The 27,460-nt window shown below is 42.4% G+C and overlaps 2 protein-coding genes across 2 annotated transcripts; both read left to right on the plus strand.

Moving 5' to 3' along the window:
• The first annotated feature begins 1,953 nt into the window (after positions 1 to 1,953).
• On the plus strand, positions 1,954 to 8,657 carry mylpfb (myosin light chain, phosphorylatable, fast skeletal muscle b). The gene is made up of 6 exons (XM_064921863.1): positions 1,954 to 2,078; positions 2,977 to 3,075; positions 4,744 to 4,924; positions 7,585 to 7,663; positions 7,795 to 7,843; positions 8,312 to 8,657. Exons 1-6 carry the CDS (start codon positions 2,076 to 2,078, stop codon positions 8,414 to 8,416), a joined length of 516 nt encoding a protein of 171 aa, XP_064777935.1. The 5' UTR covers positions 1,954 to 2,075; the 3' UTR covers positions 8,417 to 8,657.
• A 2,533-nt stretch (positions 8,658 to 11,190) lies between these two features.
• On the plus strand, positions 11,191 to 25,139 carry pgap3 (post-GPI attachment to proteins phospholipase 3). Its single transcript, XM_064923621.1, has 8 exons — positions 11,191 to 11,746; positions 12,344 to 12,441; positions 19,009 to 19,161; positions 19,365 to 19,427; positions 20,163 to 20,224; positions 20,574 to 20,710; positions 20,927 to 21,131; positions 23,092 to 25,139. Exons 1-8 carry the CDS (start codon positions 11,494 to 11,496, stop codon positions 23,153 to 23,155), a joined length of 1,035 nt encoding a protein of 344 aa, XP_064779693.1. The 5' UTR covers positions 11,191 to 11,493; the 3' UTR covers positions 23,156 to 25,139.
• The last annotated feature ends 2,321 nt before the right edge of the window (positions 25,140 to 27,460 follow it).

Genomic DNA, 27,460 nt, shown 5'->3' on the forward strand with positions numbered 1-27,460 from the left:
CTGTCCAGGGATGCTCCCCATCCAACCTGACAGTGCTTGAGAAGATCTGCAGAGAATAATTGGGGAAACGCCCCAAATACAGGTGTGCCAAGCTTGTAGCATCCTACCCAGGAAGACTCGAGGCAGTAATCGCTGCCAAAGGTGTTTCAACAAAGTACTGGGTAAAGGGTCTGAATACTTATGTGATATTTGTTTTTTATTTGTTATAAATTTGCAAACATTATTAATAAAAACCTGTTTTTGCTTTCTCATTATGTGGTATTGTGTGTAGATTAATGGGGGGAAAAAACGATTGAATACATTTTAGAATAAGGCTGTAATGTAACAAAATGGGGAAAACGACGAGGTCTGAATACTTTCCGAATGCATCTTTAGGACAGACACTTCAAAACATACTTCATTTTGATCTGCTTTGCCATTTATGAATATGTTATTCAATGCATTTCTATGGGCTAATAGCATTAAGGCCAAATTCAATGTTTCATAAAAATATTAGTAAATATTTGTTTATACCTACAGGGATCCTAAAATCACAAATCAAATAGCTAAATGATCCTTGGTATGACCATCTTAAAACAATTCCATATGTTGGCTTAGTAGAAACCCAGCCCCGGGCCCTTAGACTCTAGTTAAAGGGAGAGCCAAAATGTCTCTGAATGAGAACAGGGGGAGGCAGAGGCATTGCTATTTTGGTCTATCCACAGCTGTTGTGTGTTTTTTACATTTTTTTTTTTACACTCTTTCAAAGTGCTCCTATTTTTCCTCACTTGTCAACAAATCCTATTACGTTACTTCCAACTGAAACTTCTCCACTGGTTCTTCTCGCAAGTAATGCAATGTGTATGAGGGAGAAAAGCAGAGGCTGAGAAGAAAATATATCAACTGAGGGTGGACAGACTTTTGGAGAGAAGGCCCTTGAATATCGAAGAAAGAAACATTGTGCGGTAGTTTGAGGGGGAGAGCGGTATCAGTTCTCACGGCCCCCTGAAACTCTCTCTCAATACGTCGCTCCATTGTACACTTCCATGGTAGACGGCCGACCATGGAGCCCCGAAATGGAGTTGAGTGGGTGGTCTGGTGGCCTGCTCGGTCAAGCACTGTCCTGGGCATCTCAGGGACCAGGAGCAACCCAAATTAGAGCCTCCATGTTGGAAAACCACTTCTGTTTAGTCGTCAAATCAAAATCAAATCAAACAACAAAATGTGTGCTGTTGGGGGTAATCCAGGACTGGAGTTGCAGGAATGTATAGTATGTTTTGGTAATTACTTAGCAATTGTTGCTATATTCTGTTCTGTCTCTTGAATATGTGTGACCTTGTCATTACTGGAATGTTACCAACCCCCTCAGCCATCAGTTTCCACATGTCATTACTGTCATCCATTCAGTTGGCTTCTTCCACACTAGTAGGGGGTACGTACTGTATACACAGATCTCAACAGGTCAGTTAAACAAGTGGTGACTTTTAAAATATGTTTTAAAGCCTGCGCTTTAAACACATACTTATCTGTTGTTGTATGGACGGTGTAAAGTGTTGTAACAGGAAGGACCTGCAAGTGGTAACAGGCATGACATGGATACAATGGATATGCCACAATAGCCCATTGTATTGTTTGCTGTCTTGGGGTGGGTGGAATAAAAGAAAATGAAAAATAGCCACAACAAAGACCCTGAGCATGCTATGAATGAAGTGTTAAAGGGAGAAAGGAAGGGCGAGGGGCGGTTCAATAGTCCCAAAGGCTGCAATAGAGTTTGGTCCATATTGTGTGTGTTGTCAGTGTGACACTGACACCAAAGTAAGGCCTGAATGTTGTGCTCGAATTCACCTAATTCCAAGACTCCCTGTGCCTATTTTGGAGTGCCAGAAAGGCGATACCCTGAGCACCCCCTTGCTCCTCCCTCTCTCTCTCTTACGTTCCTCAGCTCCCTCTTTTCTTGCCAAACTTGATGGTGCAGCTAAAGTTAGCCCCATTGAGCTAGTATATAAGGCAAGGTGCCAACACAAACATGTCAGTCACATCAACTTGGCATAGACTTCTCTTCTTGACCAACCAAAACCCCCACAAACTCTGAAGAGATGGTGAGTGTTTTTGCTTTCCTCTCAATGGAGAACAGTTTCTAGGGTCTAGGATTGTCTTTGATAAACTGACAGCTTAAAGCATAATTGATAGTAGGATACCAATGCAAAACTGGATAATGGCAATGAAATGGACTCTGAACTACATTTTAAAGGCTTCTAGAACAGTTTCACAAACTGGTTCGGGACCTATTGGTGGAAGCTGGTTCCTCCCTGGGCAAAAGAGCAAAGACCAAGTCTTGTGGCTTTTATACTCGTGTTTTGTTGAAATGCCGCATCAAAAGGAAATACTTAAAGGATGTTTGGGGACCACTGCTCAGGAGGCCTCTAAGATATTACAGAATCTTAGCCAATTTTGACGCTACAATTGAACAGACCGAGTGCCTTTTATGCAACTCACCTTTTTTTGAAAGCCATATGCTGATAAAGTGTGATTTGAATTGGTACAACTTATTCAGACAAGCTAAAAGCACCCAGGCATCGAAATCTGAAGCAAAGCTAAGCATCACTCCCATGTTTTTTTTTTAAATTTAATTTGACCTTTATTTAACTAGGCAAGTCAGTTACGAACAAATTCTTATTTTCAATGACGGCCTAGGAACTTGTGACTCATTGAAAGGCGGTTAACAGCTAAAATAGCAGAAGGACACAGATCATCCCTAGAGGTCAATGACAATACCTAGTAAATTCCTAGAGGGGCTACTTCTGGCACAACTGATGTCACTGACAATGACAAGGAATCATTCTAAAAAAATATCTTAGGGATTTCCTCTTGCTACTGTGGAGGTTTTAGACCTTTTGGCCTAAAATGAGCCAGAGTGGCATGGATGGCCCAAACAGGCCGTTACAGTAAAATGTTGGTTGTGTTAAGTTACATGTCTTGGTCATCGTTTACCCCCAGGCACCCAAGAAAGCCAAGAAGAGACAGCAGCAGGGAGAGGGTGGATCCTCCAATGTGTTCTCCATGTTTGAGCAGAGCCAGATTCAGGAGTACAAGGAGGTGAGGTTTTTTTTTTTGGGGGGGGGGGCACACTTAAACTATTTTCACTGGATATCAATGCTTGGTCAAGTAGTTGTAATAGGTCAGCCGACATAGTTCTTGGGATACATGCCATTGTAACATCTCCACGCATCACATTGTGATCCCATTGAAAGAGGGTTGCAAAAGCCCAAAATAGACAAACAACCCAATGACTTTGTAATAGGTAAGACAAGGACATCCTAAGGCAGGTGGCGTCCTCATTGGTGGCGTTCACATTTTACTGTATCTATCACTGTGGGCGTGATGGAAGTGATAGCTGTCATAGAGCTGGACAGACAGACTTGATTCGATAAAGTTTTTTGCTCCATTTGACTATTTTTTTTAAATGTATTTGAGCCGCCAGCAGGAGACAGACGACAGCGGTCACTTGGGACAGGTCACTACCCAGCAAACCGGGAACATTTCCCAGAACATTAGCTAAGAGACCCATTAAGTTCTAGTTAGGGTTTTATCTTACATTAGGATGACAACATCCTGTTTTTCAGATTTTTTAAATTTTTTATATATATATCTATATCATTGGAATGTTCTCCTAACATTCACTAAAATGTTGTGCACAACTTCTGTAACAACCACCACAGAACATTCCCTAAATGTTCTCTATTAGGTTTCCAGGTAATTTAATATAATCTACCTGTAAAGAATGAAATGTGTTCAGACAAAGGTTTTATAAAGACATTGTATAATCATCAACACGACTGGACAGTTTTTGTATTTGGAGAACATGTTCTGGGAACTTTCACAGAACCAATTTTGGCTTGCTGGGTAGTCCTCCCCAGCACCCCCTCTACGAACCTGTCCCTGTGACACCTACGAGTTGTTAAAATCATGTGGGAATGTTCACATTGGAAGTGCTCTCAGTATTTAGGAGAGCACAACCTAATCAGCGAGGGAGACAAATTACAATAATTTGGGAAACTGATAACAATTTGTATGATTTTTAAGGGGTAAAATGGAAGTGTGTCAGAGTCTTTGGGTATATCCCTGTCTTTGTGTGATTGACTTGGCCAATTGGAGACAGGTGCGGATAAGAAAAAAGAACAGGGGTTGGGGGCAGAGGGATTAATCTGGGAAGGGGCGAGGGGGGTAAGGGGAGGTGTGTTAGTGGTGTAATCAATACTGATTCCTTAAATGTCTCTAGGCTTGTCTGATGTCCCGACACCATTTTAACACCTTAAAAAGACAAGTGGTTGGACAGCTGCCAAGTCCACTGTGCTCTATATCCTACTTGGGTTTCACTGAGTTGCACATGCAGCTATGTGAGGAGAGAGACCTTTTCACATTTATCTTGATGGACTATCTTGGGGAAAATCTTGTGAATTGTGATGTAAATATTCCCGCAACTCAAATTTCACAATGCAGTGCACCCTCATTTTGTTCCTTACACAATGTCTATTATCATCGACTAGTCTAATGAATTTTGAAATGAGGAGACTGAGGTCATGGCAATGCATTTCAATAGGGTACTGGGTAGTGTGATAACATTAACTTATTTTCATATACTTCTAAGCAATAGAAACATTACATTTACTTAATACCGTCATGTTAACGTGATCGATGTCATTTGGATTGCTCCACAGTGAATAATATGGTATCAACTCTCTCGTCTGCTTCGCTTCCTGCTAGGCTTTCACAATCATTGATCAGAACAGAGACGGAATCATCAGCAAGGATGATCTTAGGGATGTGCTGGCCACTATGGGTCAACTGAATGTGAAGAATGAGGAGCTGGAAGCCATGATCAAGGAGGCCAGCGGCCCCATCAACTTCACCGTCTTCCTCACCATGTTCGGCGAGAAGCTGAAGGGTAGGTCAACCTCTAGGAGCAACTTATAGCTTTTTTCACATTACTCAGCTGAACCAAGCCGAGCTGTACTATCCTGGTAATGCATCCATCATACACGGAGTATACCAGACATTAAGAACACCTTCCTAATATTGAGTTGCACATGGACTCTACGAGGTGTTGAAAGCTCTCCACAGGGATGCTGGCCCATGTTGACTCCAAGGCTTCCCACAGTTGTGCCAAGTTGGCTGGATGTCCTTTACATTTACATTTTACATTTACATTACATTTAAGTCATTTAGCAGACGCTCTTATCCAGAGCGACTTACAAATTGGTGAATTCACCTTCTGACATCAGTGGAACAGCCACTTTACAATAGTGCATCTAAATCATTTAAGGGGGGGTGAGAAGGATTGCTTTATCCTATCCTAGGTATTCCTTGAAGAGGTGGGGTTTCAGGTGTCTCCGGAAGGTGGTGATTGACTCCGCTGTCCTTGCGTCGTGAGGGAGTTTGTTCCACCATTGGGGGGCCAGAGCAGCGAACAGTTTTGACTGGGCTGAGCGGGAACTGTACTTCCTCAGTGGTAGGGAGGCGAGCAGGCCAGAGGTGGATGAACGCAGTGCCCTTGTTTGGGTGTAGGGCCTGATCAGAGCCTGGAGGTACTGCGGTGCCGTTCCCCTCACAGCTCCGTAGGCAAGCACCATGGTCTTGTACCAATTTTAGATGGTGGACCATTCTTGATACACACGGGAAACTGTTGAGCGTGAAAAACCCAGCAGCGTTGCAGTTCTTGACACAAACAAGTGCATCTGGCACCTACTACCATACCCTGTTAACAAGTAACATAAATAAAGGGATCATACTGTAGCTTTCACCTGGACTCCCCTGGTCAGTCTGTCATGGAAAGAGCAGGTGTTCTAAATGTTTTGTATAAGCTACATAACTTACATGACCTTTTCTTAATGAGAGTGAGCAGTCAGATATTTTAGTCCCTCTTTCTGTACTTTCTATACTTTCTGTATAGGGAATATAAACTCGTTGGATAGTTATTTGTCTATATACAGAACAAAAAAATAAACTCAACATGCAACAATTTCAAAGATTTTACTGAGTTGAAAGAGATTCATTGGGCCCTAATCTATGTATTTCATATGACTGAGAATACAGATATGCATCTTTTGGTTACAGATACCTTAAAAAAAAGGTATGGAAGTTGATCAAAAAAACAGTCAGTATCTGGTGTGACCACCATTTGCTTCATGCAGTGCAACACATTTCCTGTGCATAGAGTTGATCAGGCTGTTGATTGTGTCCTGTGGAATGTTGTCCCACTCCTCTTCAATGGCTGTGCGAAGTTGCTGGATATTGGCAGGAACTGAAACACGCTGTCGTACATGTCAATCAGAGCATCCCAAACATGCTCAATGGGTGACATGTCTGGTGATTATGGAGGAACTGGGACATTTTCAGCTTCCAGGAATTGTGTACAGATCCTTGTGACATGGGACCGTGCATTATCATACTGATGGCGGCAGATGAATGGCACAGCAATGTGCCTCAGGATCTTGTCACGTTTCTCTGTACATTCAAATTGTCATTAATAAAATGAAATTGTGTTCCTTGCTTTTGCCTGCCCATACCATAACCCCACTGTCACCATGGGGCACAATGTTGACATAAGCAAACAACTGGCCCACACAACGCCATACACGCTATCTGCCATCTGTCCGGTACAGGTGAAACTGGGATTCATCTGTGAAGAGCACACTTCTACAGCTTGCCAGTGGCCATAGATTTGCCCACTGAAGTCAGTTACTACGCTGATATGCAGTCAGGTCAAGACCCTGGTGAGAATGACAAGCACGCAGATGAGCTTCCCTGAGACGGTTTCTGACCGTATGAGACTGCTGGTCTCATACGATCCCCGCAGGTGAAGAAGCTGGATGTGGAGATCCTTGGCTGGCGTGGTTACACGTGATTAGCAGTTGTGAGGCCGGTTGGACGTACTACCAAATTCTCTAAAACAATGTTGGAGGCGGCTTACAGTAAAGAAATTAATATTACATTCTCTAGCAACAGCTCTGGTGGACATCCCTGCAGTCAGCATGCCAATTGCACTTTTCCTCAAAACCTTAGACCTCTGTGGCACAACTGCACATTTTTGAGTGGCCTTTTATTTTCCCCACAACAAGGTGCACCTGTGTAATGATATTGCTGTTTAATCAGCTTCTTAATATGCCACACCTGCCAGGTAGATGGATTATCTTGGCAAAGGAGAAATGTTCACTAATAGGGATGTAAAAAAATTTGTTCCCCAAATTTGAGAGAAATAATATTTTTGTGCAAATGGAACATTTCTGGGATCTTTTATTTCAGCTCATGAAACATGGGACCAACACTTTATGTTGCGTTTATATTTCTGTTCAGTATAAGTTTCTATATAATGTACATATATTTTACATAAAGTTTTGTTTGTTAATAATGAATACTTATACTGATTTTCTTAGTCCATCACTCTTATCCCATCACTTTTCTTAGTCCATCACTCTTATCCCATCACTTTTCTTAGTCCATCACTCTTATCCCATCACTTTTCTTAGTCCATCACTTCTTAGTCCATAACTGTGAGTTTGAGGTAACAGAGTTTAACTGAGGATCCTCTTCTTCCCTTCCTCTTAGGTGCTGATCCCGAGGATGTTATTGTGAGTGCTTTCAAGGTCCTGGACCCCGAGGCTACCGGCTTCATCAAGAAGGAATTGTAAGTTTTCACCCTGTACCCTTTCCTACCATTACTATCCTATAAATTCACTCACAACCTCTTTAGGTAGTCTTAATGTGTGCCCTGGTTAATAATTCTCTCTCTTGTCCTACCTCTTTCTTTTCCTCCAGCATTGAGGAGCTCCTGACCACCCAGTGCGACAGGTTCACCGCTGAGGAGGTGAGGGATCTGTCATTCCATCAGTCATTAAGTAATTTAGAGCGACATTTTCTTAGTGCACAATCCCTGTTCAAATAGCAAGAAATACCATAAACCTCATTAGAATCTGTGATTTTAATTTGAAATGTTTCTTCAGCAATATGCGTAAAAAGGGGCGATTTAATACGTTTCGTAAACTGAGCAATACATAAACAATCGCCTTTATAATGAACATTGTTGAAGAAATGTTTCAAAATTAAACCATACTGATTACAATGAGATTTACAGTATTTCTTGCTCTTTGCACAGTTATTTTGCTCGAGGAATATTTCACCCTTAGGGCAACATGGTGTTTGAGCTTTCATGCCATGGTTATTTACAGTAATAATGAATTACTTATTTCTGTGTGCTGTCTGACACTGGACTTTGTCCATTTCCCCGCAATGTTTCTGAGTTGTAAGCCTCTCCTTCTGTCTTCCTCTCCCTCAGATGTCCAACCTGTGGGCTGCCTTTCCCCCAGATGTGGCTGGCAACGTTGACTATAAACAGATCTGCTATGTCATCACACACGGAGAGGAGAAGGAGGATGAGTAAAATCCGCTTTTTCAATCCCTCTGCCTCTCTCCGTCATCCCCCTCACTACCCCCCTTCACCAACTCTGTGGTCCGCTTACACGCTCCCCTCCTCTTCTTTCCATCTCCACCCTGCTCACTATGAAAGACTCTCCTTTATCGAGAGACTTTGAGTTGAGAGGGTTGAAGGTTATGGAGGTGTGCTGTGTGAGAGTATCAACAGTGGGATTATTTGAAAATAAAATCTTGTACCATCAAAACTATTCCTCTCGATCTCCCTCCCTGCCTCCGATTCCTTCTCTTCTTCCCCATTCCTCACTTATATCTCTCCCTGTCGAATCGAACAGTGCATGCATCATACCTACATCATGTATGCCTATAGAGTTCAGTATCTACTGACAAACTCTTTTACTCTTGGGTGCTGTGGTGTATGCTCTATTGTTTATCTGAAACAAGTAGCATATTGACCTGCAAGGTCTGTTTTGTCTCGACTTGATGTGAAGTAATAATGTACTGGAAAAAAGGAAAGCTTTAAAAGGGACGAGTACTGTACTAAAATAGCTTGCCTACTCCTCTCAATTTCTCTTTCTCATCAATAGAGACAAAAGGAAGGGCGTTTGAATAAGAGTAAAGCATGATTTAGCAGTAGGTGCATTGTAAGAGCGAGAAAGGGAGACCAAATAAATTCTCAACATTTTCTGTCAGAAATCTCTGTACCAAATAAAACAATGATTTATAAATAAAAACCAATGTCTTTCGTACCACCGTGTCTGTTGGTTTAAGTGAGCTTCGGTTAAAAGCCATAGCCCTCACTGGTCTCCCTTCTATTGCTTACTGCACAGCCCTTGGCAATGCTTCCAAGTATGGGTAGCTGCATCCCAATATGGCGACCGGAGTATGGGCGAGTGGGTGTATGGAAAGCGAATCGGCTAATTGGGCAGGTTTGTTGCCACTCGACCCTTCTGCATGGCTGTTTGGGCTGCACCACGAGTCGATAAACTGCCCAGTGGGCGCTTCCCACTGGAGCAGGTGGCAGCGCCTCTTCAACCTCAGGAGGCTGAAGAAATTCACCTTGTCACCAAAAGCACTCACAAACTTTTACAGATGCACAATCGAGAGCATCCTGCCGGGCTGTATCACCGCCTGGTATGGCAACTGCTCCGCCCACAACAGTAAGGCTCTCCAGAGGGTAGTGAGGTCTGCACAACGCATCACCGGGGGCAAACTACCTGCCCTCCAGGACACCTACACCACCCGATGTCACAGGAAGGCCATAAAGACCATTAAGGACAACAACCACCCGAGCCACTGCCTGTTCACCCCGCTATCATCCAGAAGGTGAGGTCAGTACAGGTGCATCAAAGCAGGGACCGAGCAACTGAAAAACAGCTTCTATCTCAAGGCCATCAGACTGTTAAACAGCCACCACTAACATTGAGTGGCTGCTGCCAACATACTGACTCAACTCCAGCCACTTTAATAATGGAAATTGATGGGAGTTGATGTAAAAATGTATCACTAGCCACTTTAAACAATGCCACTTAATATAATGTTTACATACCCTACATTACTCATCTCATATGTATATACTGTACTCGATACCATCTACTGCATCTTGCTTATGCCGTTCTGTACCATCACTTATTCATATATCTTTATGTACATATTATTTATCCCTTTACACTTGTGTGTATAAGGTAGTAGTTGTGGAATTGTTAGATTAGATTACTCGTTGGTTATTACTGTATTGTCGGAACTAGAAGCACAAGCATTTCGCTACACTTGCATTAACATCTACTAACCATGTGTATGTGACAAATAAAATTTGATTTGATAATTGAATGTTAGTTCCTCTACCATAAGTTGCCTCCAACGTCATTATAGAGAATTTGGTTGGGTGGGGTTCCTGTCTGTAATTAATCCCATTTGTGGGGAAAAACAAATTATGATTGGCTGGGCCTGGCTCCCCAGTGTGTGGGCCTATGCCCTCCCAGGCCCACCCATGGCTGCGCCACTGCCCAGTCATGTGAAATACAGATAAGGTCCTAATAAATGTATTTAAATAGACTGTTTACCTTATATGAACTGTAACTCAGTAACATATTTGAAATTGTTGCGTTTATAATTTTGCTCAGTATAGTTGCATTGACTGTGTGCCAGGCTGCCTACACCTTTGCCTTGTGATGATTGAAACTCGGGATGGAATCAGGAAAATAATACCTGTGCAACGCTGTACACCTTTTTTCCTTCATAAAGGGCCAACCCTGAGGTATGTAGTTGAAATTGTTCGCGACCTATTGAAGGTCCGAATATATGGCGAATATCGAAACTCAAACCAATTTTACCACGGTGAAAAACTTTTGGAACCATTTCCCTATTTGACTGCTATTTTACGAGTATTATTACTAATTCTGTGGTATTTTAGCACAGATAGAACAATGAGACAGATGTATAAATGTGAAGCATCCGCTTGCATTTCCACTCACTACATAATATGGTAGTGAGAGGAAGCCGAAGTGGCAGAAGATGGATCGAAATGGATTTGGGCCGACATTCTGCGCATGTTCTCATCGATGAAACATTTGATCTCAAGGCAGTTTAATATTCCCAAAACCAAAATCTGTTATGAACAGAACTGGACTAAATTCTGTAGCTTTTGAAAATATCGCGTTGTTTTGAAGGTGCGCAAAGACGAATAGAGCACTTTAAAGTAGGCGTTCCCCAACGGAAAAATGCAGATGTCACGCCAATAGGAATTCGTGCTTGGCTCTGCCCACTATGACTCATTTGCTCCTATTGGAAACGACCTGCTATCATCTCTTGGTTTAGTTAGAAAAAATAATCTTTGACTCGAGTCTTTTTTTCGTTATCAACCACCGGCATGCGCAGTGCGCATGTTTATTCACACTTCCTGGTCCGGAATTTGGAAAACTGCACAACAGGAGCGGGGTGAAAAGTTCAGCAGTGCACAGTGGACCCATAGGGCAGTGATCCGCAAAGACACTTCGGGTCCTACTCAACTACCGCAGGTGGAAAGATGTTCTGGTGATCTGGGTATGGAAAGCTGGGCCTTTTGTTGTCGGCTCTGGGTGACATGAAATGCCGCTGCGGTCGCTACCCCGTGCCAACTCTACGACCATGGCCTCGCCACTGCCCCCCTGCACAGCTGTCATCTACTCTGCCCTGGCAATCGTCGCTCTTCTCCTGCTCTCTGCGACTGCTGTGAATGCCTCCCAAGGCGACAAGGAGCCAGTTTACCAAGACTGTGTCACGCAATGTGTTCGGACCAACTGCACCGGAGCTCGGCTCAGAGGTTTTCAGTCTACACAGGCGCCTTACATGGCGCTGACAGGTGAGGGTTTTCTGCCGCTGCCACGTTCTGGAAGTTTAAAAACCAACTAGCTCGCGCTGGGGAACCAGTCGCCAGCCATCCAACGTTACTACTAGAGCAGCATCCACGGATATCGTAGCTAGCTAACCAATTTCGTTATCAGTGTGGAAATGCTGTCATTTAAATGCATGTTTGGCTGTTCTGCATTGGTTAGCTGTTCGTATACTCAGACAGTGTTCCATTTTGGTGATCACTGCACGAGGTACTGCGTGAAGTTTTGAAGCCGTTGAGCATTTGAATTGGTGCTGCTAATGAATTATTTGTGATGCAACAAGCCTTAGCCCATTTGGCTTCTGTCAAATCAATTAACTACAGACTGTCAATGAACATTATGGTGTTGTGTTCCATCAGATAAGTTGGCTTACTGCTGTAGATTGTCAGGAACGACCACCAAAGCCTCTTTTATTCTTTGCTAAGGAAGTTCAGAGTAAAAAAAAAAAAAAAGAAGAGTGAGCCCATAGGCTGTTGTATTTGAACACTGCCCATTTTATTTTGTTGTGTGTGTGCTCTCTTTACTACATGTATTTGTCTAACTCCAACTTCCTGTCCCTTGTCCAGGCTGGACGTGTCGTGATGACTGCCGGTACCAGTGCATGTGGCAAACAGTGGGACTATACCAGGCTGAAGGCTACAGCATCCCACAGTTCCATGGAAAGGTATGGTTCTATGCATTCTATGGTCAACCTTACCGTGAGATCCTTAGTGCAGAGTTATCCAGTGTCAATAAATGGCTTTCGGATAACAACCTTTTTCTGCATCTTAGAAAAACCGAATCCCTCGGTTTTAGTGTCAAAGTGGGCACAAAATCTCAAGTCAGTTACCATGAGTGTGAACTGAATAGGTACCTAACCGGTGAGACTGGTCCTGAAGGTTTTAACAATGTTAAACCAAAAAATGTAAATTCCTAGCTTGGGACATCCAAATATTTGGATAGTGACACCCTAAGGACTCTGGCAGGTGTGCTACTTCAGTGTCACTTTTGATTGTGTGCACATCATGGTTAACCAGCAGACCCAAACATCTAAAGAATAAGCTACAGACCAATCAAAACAAGCTGGTGAGAATTGTACTGAAGCAATTTAAGCAGCTAGGCTGGCCATCTGTAGAGAAAAGGGTAATATTAATTCAACTGTTCCACATATTTATTACTGACTCAGCTCCAGGTACCTATCAAATTATTTTACTTATATTAGAGATTTCTGTTGTATAGCACACTGTATTACTTATACAACTAATATAAGGACAGGACATGAGATGGGAGTAGAAATTAACGTGGGCATTATTTAATGCGTTTCACAGGAAGAACATTCAAAGCATTTCAACGTAGGTAAGCAAGGGGTTACAGGTGCCCTAAAGGGACAAACCTAGAATATCCATACACAACATATTCCTCCCCCTTTGCCTTTGATCACAAGTAAGGAAAAAGTAAATATTCACTGTTTGCCTATTGTTTTCTTTTTAATATAAGTTCTCTTAATGTAAATAAATTATCTTTTCAGAATAACCTTTTCTAAACTAGGGATAGAGGGTAGACTGCCTCAGTCCCCAGACTTAACCCAGGGGTGTATTCTGCCCCAATGTCGGAGGTTAGTCTGAACTAAATAGTCAACCTGTCAGGGGGTCGTCTTTCTCTTGCAGGGTAATGATGACATACAGGTGAGTCTACAGTAACATTATCTCTGAGTGAGTGGTGATGGTGTATGCCCAGACTGGGGTGCAACAGTACCCTGAGTAGGCACTCTGGCTGGTTCAGGTGAGTCTGGAGCACTTTCCACATTTGTAGGTTGCTGCAGTGGATGTTCAGGTGATAGCTCGTAGTCATGGTAGGTCTCCAGTAGCTGATCTTGGTTTGTCACCTAACAATTCCAAAACTACTACCTTACACCTGTGTGTATAAAGGGATAAAGAATATGTACATAAAGATATATGAATGAGTGATGGTACAGAAGGGCATAAGCAAGATGAAGTAGATGGTATCGAGTACAGTATATACATATGAGATGAGTAATGTAGGGTATGTAAAGCTTCTGTCTTTTGCTTTGCTCTGTCTCTCCACCTGTGCTCTCTGTTGTTTCTGTACAACCTGTCTCGTCTTTGGAGGTCTCAGGAGGTCGGGTCGCGTGCGAAGCTCTCTTTTCATCATGGCTGACACGGGTGCCACTTTGGTTGTAGCGTGGGGAGTGTTTCTGTAGGTTAACAGGAAGGTGTTTAGACTTCATCGTTTGGGCAAACCTTTCAGCGAGGCCGTTCGTTGCAGGGTGATACGGCGCTGACTTGATGTGCTGAATTCCATTTGCTTCCGTGAATGACCGGAACTCTTCAGACACCAGTTGGGGGCCATTATCACTAACGAGTTGCGTTGGCAAGCCAAAGTGACTGAAGATTGACTGTAGCTCTTCGATGGTTCTCTCCGCTGAGGTGCTCTTCATCACTGTGACCTCAGGCCATTTGCTGTGTGCGTCAACTACGACTAAGAACATACGATCCTCCAGTGGGCCTGCATAGTCTATGTGGACTCGCTCGTCCCATGGGTGTAGTGGCGCTAGCTGAGGTATGTTCCTCATCTTTTGACATGCAGAACATGACTTGACCTTGTCTTCGATAGCTGCATCCAGACCTGGCCATCAAAAGTAGCTTTGTGTAATCTCCTTCATTCGCACCATGCCACAGTGCCCTGAATGGAGTTCTTCAGGCACCTGCCTTCTCAGTGGGAGCGTTATGATGACTCAAAAACCCCATAGCAAGCATCCAAACTGAACTGTGAGCTTGTTTCTCCTCACTAGGTAAGGTTGTAGGCTGTCCGACATCTCTCCTTTTCCACGAGTAACAATGTCCACAACCTCAGACATCACTCGATCAGTGTGGGTGAACCTTTTCACTTGGACAGATGTAACTGGGGCGTTCGTCACTTCCTTGAAGTAGAAGATTTCAGCCTGGGAGTGCTCAGTGTGTGTGACATGTCAGCAATGTGAATCATCGGCCAAACAGAAACTGATTAAATTTCTTAACTCCAAACACAATGGCGAGTGCTTCACTCTATCTGTGCATAATTGCTCTCGGCTTTACTTAAGGTCCGTGATGCAAAAGCAATTGGCCTTTCTTCACCTGATGGCATGATGTGTGAGACAACGGCACCAACGCCATAAGGCGATGCATCACATGCCAACTGTAATGGCAAGTTGGGGTTAAAGTGGGTTAGGGCCTCTGACTGAGCTAAGGCTGTTTTCACTTTCTTGAAGGCCTCTTCATGTCTGTCTGTCCAATTCCACTGTTTGGTTTTGTTAAAATGTTAATGTAGTGGCTTTAACATGTTAGCCTGGTTTGGCACAAACTTTGCGTAGTATGTCAGTAGCCCTAAGAATGATCTCAGCTGACTCACGTTCTGTGGGGATGGAGCTTCCGCAACGGCCTTCACCTTCGATGGCGCCTTCTGGAGCCCCGAACTGTTGATGACGTGGCCCAGATACTCAACAGAGGTACTCGTACTCGCATTTGTCCTTCCGGACCCTCAGACCGTACTCCAATCTCTGTAGTGTAGCGTTCAGGTTTCTCAGGTGCTCCTGCTCGTCTTTGCCGGTGATGAGTTGATCATCGAGGTAACATTGGACTCCAGTGAGCCCGCTCAGTATCTGGTCCATAGCTCTTTGTTTGAAAGAGACAAAACATGCAAAAATTCTTCCCCTTCAGACAGGGTATCACTTTGTTCATCCTCTGTGTGCTCCATTTTATGTACTTCCTGAAGTCGCTTTTCCTTTGTTCAGTACTTCTGTTTGATTGTCTTTTTGTTTTTACATGCTTGTTCGATGTGACCCTTTTTTCCACAACTTCTGCAGTCTAAGTCTTTGCACCAACACTCCTCTGCTTGGTGACCTGGTTTCCCACAGCGATAGCATGGCTTGCCACTCCCTGCCTTGTTTTTTAACCACGTAGACACCTTATGCTGTTGTGCATCTTTATTTTCCATTGACGTACTCACTTCTATTGCCTTCTGCAATGTTAAGTTACTCTCAGTCAAAAGGCGTTTCTGAATTGCCTCACTGCGCATGCCACACACTATCATGTATAGTGTCACTCATTGATTGCCCAAATTCAGTGTTCAGATAACTGTTTCAATACAGCCACAAACTGAGATTGATTCCCCCTCTAGATTTCTCTTATGAAACTGGATTCTCTCTGCGATTATCAGTGGTTTGGGAGAATGTCCTTTTAATGTAGCCACAATTTCATCATATGATTTATCACCAAGTTTTTCAAGCGTTACTAGGCTGGGTAGTAGATTGAATGTTTTTCCTCCCATAACAGTCAAAAATGTTGGCACAACGACTTCTGCTTTAATTCCATTTGACAACACAAAGTACTCAAAACGTTTTGTGTAAGAACTCCATTGTTCCACAGATTCATCAAATTTTCGGTTTATTTTTCATTCTCACACTTTTCAGACAGTCTCTTACTCCCAGACCCTTTTTTCCTTTCTTTTAACTCAAGCTAACTTCACTTTCTCCCGCAGCAAAACTCTTCCTATCCCTCGAGGCACTCGTGGCCATGACATCAAAGGCTAGCTAGCCTGTTGACTCTAGGGGGCACTATTTTCATTTTTGGAAAAATAACGTTCCCAAAGTAAACGGGCTATTTTGTCAGGACCAGATGCTAGAATATGCATATAATTGACAGCTTAGGATAGAAAACACTAAAGTTTCCAAAACTGTAAAAATATTGTCTGTGAGTATAACAGAACTGATATTGCAGGCGAAAGCCTGAGAAAAATCCAATCAGGAAGGGACTCTGATTTAGAAAGCGCTGCGTCCCTATTGAGCAGTGAATGAGATATCAACCAGATTCCCTTTCTATGGCTTCCCTAATGTGTCTAGTGTCACAATACATAGTTTAAGGCTTTTATTTTGAAAAATGAGCCTGAACGTCAACATTGTGTCAGTGGTCAGCTGGAGTCTCTCAGTGATTTGTGCGTAAGACACATGCGGCCATTGTTTCTCTCTTTCCTACTAAGAAGACATCTGTCCCGGTTGGTATATTATCGAATAGATATTTGAAAAACACTTTGAGGATTGATTATAAACAATGTTTCTGTCGATATTATGGAGCTAATTTGGAATATTTTTCGGGGGTTGTCGTGACTGCAATTTCCGGTCGAATTCTCAGCCAAACATGAAGACCTAATGGAGTTATTTTGGCTACAAAAATAATAATTTTGGGAAAAAAGGAACATTTGCTATCTAACTGGGAGTCTTGTGAGTGAAAACATCCGAAGCTCATCAAAGGTAAACAATTTAATTCGATTGCTTTTCTGATTTTCGTAACCAGGTTGCCTGCTGCAAGCTAGGCATAATGCTATGCTAGGCTATCGATAAACTTACACAAATGCTTGTCTTGCTTTGGCTGTAAAGCATATTTTCAAAATCTGAGATGACAGGGTGATTAACAAAAGGCTAAGCTGTGTTTCAATATATTTCACTTGTGATTTCATGAATATGAATATTTTCTAGTAATATTTATGTCCGTTGCGTTATGCTAATTAGTGTCAGTTGATAACGCTCCCGGATCCGGGATGGATAGTTACAAGAGGCTAGCATCACTCGACTGGCAAGCTCCACATTTTTTTTCCCGTCTTTCTACAGCGAAAAAATAAAAATAAAGAACGAATTTAACTAATAATTTCTGCCGAATTAATAAAAAATGAAAAGCTGATTATTTCTTAAGTCAATAAGTATTCAAACCCTTTTTTTATGGCAAGCCTAAATAACGTCAGGAGTAAAAATGTGCTTAACATGTCAGTTAATAAGTTGCATGGACTAACTATGTGTACAATAATGGTGTTTAACATAATTTTTGAATGACTACCCCATCTCTGTACCCCACACATGCAATTATCTGTAAGGTCCCTCAGTTGAGCAGTGAATTTCAAGCACAGATTCAACGACAAAGACCAGGGAGGTTTTCCAATGCCTCACATGGTAATAGAAAATTAAAAAGCAGACATTGAATATCCCTTTGAGCATGGTGAAGTTATTAATTACACTTTGGATAGTGTATCATTCATAGGAGGCTGCTGAGGGAGAATGGCTCATAATACTGACCAGAATGGAGCAAATGGAATGGCATCAAACACCTGGAAACCATGATGCTGGACTTCTAGGCAGAGTTCTTCTCTCCAGTGGCTGTTCTTTTTCCCATCTTAATCTATTATTTTTATTGGCCAGTCTGAGATATGGCTTTTTCTTTGCAACTCTGCCTAGAAGGCCAGCATCCCGGAGTCGCCTCTTCACTGTTGATGTTGAGACTGGTGTTTTGCGGGTACTATTTAATGAAACTGCCAGTTGAGGACTTGTGGGGCATCTGTTTCTCAAACTAGACACACTAATGTACTTGTCCTCTTGCTCAGTTGTGCACCGGGGCCATGCGCTGTTCTGTGAAGGGAGTAGTACACAGCATTGTACGATATCTTCAGTTTCTTGGCAATTTCTCACATGGTATAGCCTTCATTTCTCAGATTTCAAGAATTGACGTACGAGTTTCAGAAAAAAGGTCTTTGTTTCTGGCCATCTTGAGCCTTTAATCGGACCCACAAATGCTGAACCTCCAGGTACTCAACTAGTCTAAAGAAGGCTGGTTTTTATTGCTTCTTTAATTAGAACAACAGTTTTCAGCTGTGCTAACATAATTGCAAAAGGGTTTTCTAATGATCAATTAGCATTTTTGAAATTATAAACTTGAATTAGCTAACACAAAGTGCCATTGGAACACAGGGGTGATGGTTGCTGATAATGGGCCTCTGTACGCCTATGTAGATATTCCATAAAAAATCTGCTGTTTCCAGCTACTATAGTCATTTACAACATTGACAATGTATACACTGTATTTCTGATCAATTTGATATTTTAATGGACAAAAAATGTGCTTTTCTTTCAAAAACAAGGACATTTCTAAGTGACCCCAAACTTTTGAACGGTAGTGTATGTTGTGTGCGTTTTATTTAACTAGCAGCCCTATTAGCCCTGCTAATTCAAGTGGTTCAAGTCCTTGATTAGTTGGATAAGGTGCGCTAGTACTGCAAATTAGTGGAACGATTTGGGGGTACTCAAGGAGAGGTTTGGAAATGAACCACTAGGCTATATATATATATATATATATGGGGATAATGAAAGACTAGGAGTCACTCACTCTATTTTGTCTCACTCTTTCCTTCTTTGTCCTGCTCTCTTCTACAGTGGCCATTTGCGCGGTTCCTGTGCTTCGAGGAGCCAGCATCTGCTCTGGCCTCTCTGCTCAACGGCCTGGCCTGCCTTCTGATGCTGCTGCGTTACCGCAGCTCTGTGCCACGCCAGAGCCCTATGTACTACACCATCACCGCCTTCTCTCTGGTGTGTTTGACTGTGTTTGTTTCGTGAGTGTGTCGTGTGTAAGACAGAGGTCCACCAAGACTTACACCATTGTAGCATTTTCCTATACATTGTAATGTGTGCATTTAAGTGTACGTAAGTTTTCAGAAACTTAACCTTTTTGCTTATTCATATTAAAATATACTTATGTAAACTTGTTTTTTTAATAAGTTCTCTTTATTCAGGTTTCTCTCAATGCTTGGTTCTGGTCCACAGTGTTCCACACCCGGGATACATATCTCACCGAGGTAATGGTCAAAACCTATCATAACCTACCTAACCTTCATACAGCAAGTGGTTAATACAGCATGTGTTACAATTAGGGTATAGCCACCTGTGACACATAGCATACGTTGAGAAACAAGGGTAGAAATCAATTCCTGTTGAATTGGACACATTTCTCAATGGAAATGCAGTTTGTTTTCTCAATTGAGTGAAATTTGGATGGAATAAAAGCCCCAACCCTGACAATCGGTTTGGATTTGCGGGCAGCTCGAACATACTTTAAGCTACAGTGTGATTCATTCAATGCCAAACCATCTGCCAGGACAAGAGAAAGCATCCACTCAATATTTTATAACAAACAGGCAATTAGCTAATCAGATGAACCAAACTCTCGGGTCTAATGACATTGTTGTCTTGTACTGCCATTAAAATGTATGATCCTCAGATTACATCAGTCCGATTCAGATAGACTTCTCTCTACCAGTCACCAATTTTGTGGTGTTGAATTCATGAGTTGAAAACGACCTATTTATTTTCTATGAACATTATTCAATTCCTGAATTAGGATGCAGCGTAATAATTCGGATGGAACTGTTAACAGGCATTTGCCATGGATTGTTGTCAATAACTAATACCTCATCACCAATCCCTTGATGTCGAGGGTGATCTCTTCATTGTTTTTTGTTGTTGGTCAGAACTAACCGTTTTATAAGCAAAGTATATATTTGCCAATTTGTTTGTATTTACCTTTCTTCAAGAAAATGGACTACTTCTGTGCATCTGCTGTCATCCTCTACTCCATCTACTTATGCTGTGTGAGGTAAGTTTAAAAACAGGCTTTTTTTCCTCATACCTTTTCCTCAAGAATATTGTTGATTAACCCCTATGACATACGGTAAAAACACTGAAGGATCATTGACAAAGACAAACTGCATCAGTATAGAATCGACCTCAATAAGCCGTGAGTGATAAGATAAATATTATGTTAATATACATACATAGCTGTTGCGGTTGGCAACAAATATTTCCTTCCATAAAGTGCTTTATTCCTGGGTTTGTTAATAGATGGCTCGTAAACACAAGGAAAATATGAAAGGTGATTATTAACCTCTGTATGGTTATATTTTAGGACAGTGTATGATATGACATTGGCCCTTATATCTCCCCAGGACGTTGGGGCTGAAGAGGCCGGGGGTGTCCAGCATGGTAGGGGTTCTGCTCATCCTGGCCTTCACCTCCCATGTGTCTTACCTGACCTTTGTCAGCTTCGACTATGGTTACAACATGGCTGCCAACGCCACCATAGGTACGCTTAACCGTACCTTAATCCATAACAAGCAAAAAATACAAATATTTAATTCTAGTCAATTGTTCCCATGGTAACATTCACTTTAGCATTTCCCTGCTTGCGGTCAGTCTCAATCTCTCTCGTTTTCCCTACCACACTATCCCCTACCCCTCCTCCCCTCTCTCCTCATTCCCGCCTCTCTCCACCACCTCCTGTTCCCTGTCCCTCCCACAGGCATAGTGAACCTGCTGTGGTGGCTGTGTTGGTGCTGGCAGAACCGGCGGACACTGCCCTACTGGTGGAAGTGTGGCGTGGTGGTGGTGCTGCTCCATGGCCTGGCCCTGCTGGAGTTGCTTGACTTCCCGCCGCTGTTCTGGGTCCTGGATGCCCATGCAGTCTGGCACCTCAGCACTGTGCCTGTGCATTTCCTCTTTTACAGGCACGTATACCTCTTGTCTATCGATCTATTCCAGTGGAAGCTGATACAGTGCGTTGCGAAAGTATTCGGCCCCCTTGAACTTTGCAACCTTTTGCCACATTTCAGGCTTCAAACATAAAGATATAAAACTGTATTTTTTTGGGAAGAATCAACAACAAGTGGGACACAATCATGAAGTGGACCGACATTTATTGGATATTTCAAACCTTTTTAACAAATCAAAAACTGAAAAATTGGGCGTGCAAAATTATTCAGCCCCTTTACTTTCAGTGCAGCAAACTCTCTCCAGAAGTTCAGTGAGGATCTCTGAATGATTCAATGTTGACCTAAATGACTAATGATGATAAATACAATCCACCTGTGTGTAATCAAGTCTCCGTATAAATGCACCTGCACTGTGATAGTCTCAGAGGTCCGTTTAAAGTGCAGAGAGCATCATGAAGAACAAGGAACACACCAGGCAGGTCTGAGATACTGTTGTGAAGAAGTTTAAAGCCGGATTTGGATACAAAATTTTTCCCAAGCTTTAAACATCCCAAGGAGCACTAATACAAGCAATAATATCGAAATGGAAGGAGTATCAGACCACTGCAAAACTACCAAGACCTGGCCGTCCCTCTAAACTTTCAGCTCATACAAGGAGATGACTGATCAGAGATGCAGCCAAGAGGCCCATGATCACTCTGGATGAACTGCAGAGATCTACAGCTGAGGTGGGAGACTGTCCATAGGACAACAATCAGTCGTATATTGCACAAATCTGGCCTTTACGGAAGAGTGGCAAGAAGAAAGCCATTTCTTAAAGATATCCATAAAAAGTGTTGTTTAAAGTTTGCCACAAGCCACCTGGGAGACACACCAAACATGTGGAAGAAGGTGCTCTGGTCAGATGAAACCAAAATTGAACTTTTTGGCAACAATGCAAAACGTTATGTTTGGCGTAAAAGCAACACAGCGCATCACCCTGACCACACCATCCCCACTGTCAAACATGGTGGTGGCAGCATCATGGTTTGGGCCTGCTTTTCTTCAGCAGGGACAGGGAAGATGGTTAAAATTGATGGGAAGATGGATGGAGCCAAATACAGGACCATTCTGGAAGAAAACCTGATGGAGTCTGCAAAAGACCTGCGACTGGGACGGAGATTTGTCTTCCAACAAGACAATGATCCAAAACATAAAGCAAAATCTACAATGGAATGGTTCAAAAATTAACATATCCAGGTGTTAGAATGGCCAAGTCAAAGTCCAGACCTGAATCCAATCGAGAATCTGTGGAAAGAACTGAAAACTGCTGTTCACAAATGCTCTCCATCCAACCTCACTGAGCTCGAGCTGTTTTGCAAGGAGGAATGGGAAAAAATGTCAGTCTCTCAATGTGCAAAACTGATAGAGACATACCCCAAGCGACTTACAGCTGTAATCGCAGCAAAAGGTGGCGCTACAAAGTATTAACTTAAGGGGGCTGAATAATTTTGCACGCCCAATTTTTCAGTTTTTGATTTGTTAAAAAAGTTTGAAATATCCAATAAATGTCGTTCCACTTCATGATTGTGTCCCACTTGTTGTTGATTCTTCACAAAAAAATAGTTTTATATCTTTATGTTTGAAGCCTGAAATGTGGCAAAAGGTCGCAAAGTTCAAGGGGGCCGAATACTTTCGCAAGGCACTGTAGATAGAGAAATGGGGAGGACAGGCTCATTGTAATGGCTACTTGCTCCCACTTACTCTACAGAGCACTTTTTCAAGTTTTTGAAAGCAATAAACAGAGCTCACTCATGTTCTTTCTACTCCAAAAGTAGTCCTCGTGGATAATCCATAAAAGGACAGCACTTGAAACCTTTCAATAGCTTCCCCTCAACCTTTACACAACCATCATCCAACATCTAGGCTTGCATTTGTTTTGCACCTCTATTCCAAAATCAACTTTTGTCTCTTTTTTTTTTCTTCCCCTCGACAGTTTCTTGATAGACGACAGTCTCCATCTACTCAACACAGAGAAGACTGGAGTGAAACTGGAGTAGCAGGAGCTTGTCACCACTTAACCCCACCTCTTTCCTCACTCACCAATCAAGGCAGCCGGACACCAGAATGGGGTGGAGCTCAGTCCCCATGGCTACCTGCACAGCACCTGCGCATCTATGAATTCCATCAAAGTATAGACTTTTTTGTTGTTGAGCGTTTCATGTTTTTTGGGGGGGGTTGTTGAAATTATTTGAAGTATTTATTTTTCACATGAGATTTTTCTTGACTTGATTGATGTTTGCATTCAGTAAGCTTTGCCTTGCATAGAGTGAGAAATAAGGCCCCTTTGTCATCAAACTTGATCTAAATACTATATTGATTCATAGAATCCTGGACATTTACACAGTAGACTCGATGCACATTGGGTATCCACTGGCAATCGTACGCATGCATATCGATTTGATTGAAGGCCTCTACAGAATAGGCATCGTAGGCTTGAAGTTAGTCCCATAACAGGCACGGAACACATTAGCTGTGTCAAAATCGGGCAGACATTTTGAAAGTGATCAAAAACTGGCCTTCATTCCTGGGTCATGTTCAATAGGCATGAAACGGAAGAAAGTGGTCTAAAACGGAGAGGTTCCATCTGAAGTTGTCCAATGAGAAACGGTGTGCCCTAATAAACATAACCCTCTTGTCCATGAGGTCACGGTTTAAGTTTACATTATAGAAGCTGCAGCCACCAGATGGCTCCACTACCACCCATAAGTGGAATCCACTCTCGGCACAACACTGCATGTGCCCAAGTCTGTCTGTGCCAAAAGTGGCCTTACATACACAGGGAGAGAGGTGCCCGCGGTCAGGGTAGGGGTGCCAGCATATTGTTCTGGAGTGGGGGGGAAGGGGACCAGGGAGTATGTTTGGAGGCCATTCCAGCTGACTTTTTTTTTTCTCTCTCGCCATCTCACCTTTATTTTTGCGCCTATGCTATTTCCATTGCTGCTTCTTTTAGTTGATATTCTTTTGAAATGGATTTAAGTGAGATTTTGTATTTGTTGCCATTAAGGATTTATTTGACATTGTGTGGATTGGTTTTCTCGGTTATGATCACTTGTTTTTTTCGGGGGTGGTGGTGTTATCATTTAACGGAAGTCTTATTTTTATTCACCTTGATTGCCTTTCTGTGTGAGGGGGGGGGGGGGAAGGAGAGATGGGAGCAGGACAATAGGATAGAAGTATAGAGTTGTGGACAGGGGGAGTGTACTGTGCAGTGAACCTATTGTACTTAACAAGTGAGGGTCAGACACAGGGGGTGACTGATGACACCTGGTTTACTGTGTGTGCCCCGCCCCCAGTTTTGGATGTGTTTGGATGCATTGCACCCATGGTCTCAATATCACACACTACTCGATGCTTAGATGCCACCACACCACTCTGGAGAATGTTCTCTCCACTTTTGCCTTACATGTATGTAACACCCTGCCTTGTCATTTTGTTGTTTGTGTATGTCCATTACACAATCTGTAGGCTTGGTAACTTATTACCATTTCCTTTGCCACATTTAACCATCTGCCTTTCCTATGTTGCTCTCTAGAACTAAACATTTGGCAACTAAGTTGTAATAGCTTGAATTCATACAAGGTATGACTCTCTTTCCATGTGTTTGCTGTGCCATAGTTATGTGCACTTTGTATGCATGTAACCGTGTGTGTGCATTCTAAATTCTGTCCACGCCTTTGTATGTGAGCATGTGAACAATGAAGAGTATGTGTCGCTCATGCCTCTCCTCAAGGTTCTGTTATTGCTGAGATATATATATCTATATCCCTGAAGTAGACCCCCTGTGTGTAGCTTCACCGAAAGCCAGAGGGAGTGATATGTGGGTAAGAGGGTTTCAGGAATAGTGACAGAGGACTTAGATTAAAAACAGTTTTGTTCTGAATCATATTATTTGCTTTATTTTGTTCCCCATGTGCTTTTTATAAACCATTGACATTCACCTTATGATATTGTCTGAATACAAAACAAGGCAAGTCAACCCTTTGCTTTAGTCACTGTGGGGGTTATTTTAGTTCACTGGAAGCTAAAATGAAGGCAATGTCAAAACAGGACTCTGTTTCTATACAATACGATCTCAAAATGGAGACCTCTTATCAACAACATTGTTCCATATTCAATTGGTCTACATATTTCATAGCCCACCTGGCCTCAAGATGGCAGTATAAACAACCAAAAAAAAAAAAGAATACCACCTTGTGGCCGGTTGGGCTACATATTACCTACTGTGATTGTAAGAGTGAAAACTACTGGTAGTTTTATTATTTATAAATGACAACCGTGTACTAATACTTCTGCTCAGTCCAGGAAGCAAGTTGATAACCTCTTTGAACAAAGTTAGATATCTCTTCCTGGTGTTGAATCGACCAACCTTAGAATTTAAGGATGTTACAAAAAAGAACCCTGGCCAATATTCAGAGGTGAAATGTTTAGAACAAAGAAATCTGTTCAGATAAAAATGTTAGTAATAAAGCTGACACAATCCCTCGTCTACCTGACAGATAATCATATCTTCTCCACAATTTCATTCTCAATGTTCTATTATGTGGCACCAACCTGAACAGGCCTCTGATGTTGTACTACTGTAACTCCAGGAACTGTTCTAAAGATCCCTGATGACAACTCACTAAAGCATGTGTCCAAAATGGCACCCTATTCCCTACACAGTGCACTATGTCTGTCCCAAATGGCACCCTATTCCCTGCATAGTGCACGACTTTTGACCAGGGTATGTTTTTATCAGAGATTTACCCCAGTGGTTTAACCAAAAGGCTCATACCTTTCTGTAATATGACATGGCACATTTTCTGGTTGATGATCGTCAAGTCGATCACCAGTCCTCAAGAGTGCCCCACTGACGAGGGTATGTATGGTGAGGTATTGTCTAGTGCAGGGCTCTCCAACCCTGTTCCTGGAAAGATACTGTCCTCTCGGTTTCACTACAACCCTAATCTAGTGCACCTGATTCTAATAATTAGCTGGTTAATATGAATGGGTAGTTACAACTGGGGTTAGAGAGACAACCCACAGGGTCATAGCTCTCCAGGAACAGGGTTGAAGAGGCCTGGGGCCTTATTTATAAACAGTGCGTATGTACAAAATATAACCCAAAATGTGCATGCGCCAGTTCACACAAAAGTTGGTATTTATAAAAATGGAACTTGACTTGAGAATGCTCTCACTTCCCCACAACCTGATAATTAATTGCACACACCTGTTGTCCCAGGTCTAAGTCAGTCCCTGATTTATAGGGGAACAATGAAAAAATGCTGTGGAACTGGCTTCGAGGTCCAGAGTTAGGGTTGAAGGTTTTAGACCATGTGTATGCACATCTGCTAATGGTTGAAATATTGTATTGCAAGCTGGCATGTAAATATTTTGTGCAAATAAGGGATATGATGATAAGCTTATTCATGATAAACTAAAAACAGGAAAACAGTAACAAGAATGCAATCATTTGCCATTCGTGAGGAGCGAAAATGTATGTGTTTTACTTTTAGCCCCGTATTCAATCCCAGGCTGTGTCACAACTTTGCCGTGATCGGGAGTCGTCCCATAGGGCGGCACACAATTGGCCCAGCGTCGTCCGGGTTAGGGGAAGGTTTGGCTGGGGGGACTTTACTTGGCTCATTGTGCTCTAGCGACTCCTTGTGGTGGGCCGGGCGCCTGCAGGCTGACCTCGGTTGTCAGTTTAACGGTGTGTGTGCAAGTTTTGCCATATTATATGCAGCACATTGTATAATATTTATAATACTGGTATACAGTCGAATTTAACAGCTGATCTTTTACATTGAAGTAGGCCTATGTTTCAATTTTTTGTCATGTGCACAAGTACAGTGAAATGCCTTTTTTGCTTGCTCTTTCCCAACAGTCCACTAGTGAATATCAGTAGTACTATAACATTAAAAAAAAGACAGGTCAAGTAGAACAAAAATACATGAGAAATATTACTGTAGTTGCATTTTTTTGTGTAGCCTTGCCCTGCAGTACTATGATTCAGAATTCGCAGGCAGTCCATACTATTTAGGTTGGCGGGAAAAGTCTATATTAAACATTGTTGAATTCAAACATTCTGCTGACATGTCCACAACAATTTGCCATTGTTTTGATGTTTAGAAACCATAGCAGCGGGAAGTAGAGGCGCTGAGGGTGCTGCAGCCCCAACAATACCTATTTAATCTCAGATCCTATACCAAGGAAGAACATAGAATCCCAATAAATCTATTGAACAACTGTTATACGATTATACATTAGGCCCCTGGTCTGGTGACACAAAGACAGAAACTCTGTGGTCTAGTAGTGTAATA

Source organism: Oncorhynchus masou, chromosome 18 (genome assembly GCF_036934945.1).
Source record: "Oncorhynchus masou masou isolate Uvic2021 chromosome 18, UVic_Omas_1.1, whole genome shotgun sequence".
In the NCBI taxonomy this organism is placed as follows: domain Eukaryota; kingdom Metazoa; phylum Chordata; class Actinopteri; order Salmoniformes; family Salmonidae; genus Oncorhynchus; species Oncorhynchus masou.

Bases quoted from the DNA above. Each gene is read 5' to 3' on its own strand.
- pgap3 (XM_064923621.1), top strand. From the start codon at position 11,494: ATGCCGCTGCGGTCGCTACCCCGTGCCAACTCTACGACCATGGCCTCG. The intron at 11,747-12,343 runs GTGAGGGTTTTC...TCCCTTGTCCAG, and splicing joins GCCTTACATGGCGCTGACAG to GCTGGACGTGTCGTGATGAC. The intron at 20,225-20,573 runs GTAAGTTTAAAA...ATATCTCCCCAG, and splicing joins ATCTACTTATGCTGTGTGAG to GACGTTGGGGCTGAAGAGGC.
- mylpfb (XM_064921863.1), top strand. The intron at 4,925-7,584 runs GTAGGTCAACCT...CCTTCCTCTTAG, and splicing joins GTTCGGCGAGAAGCTGAAGG to GTGCTGATCCCGAGGATGTT. The intron at 7,664-7,794 runs GTAAGTTTTCAC...CTTTTCCTCCAG, and splicing joins GGCTTCATCAAGAAGGAATT to CATTGAGGAGCTCCTGACCA.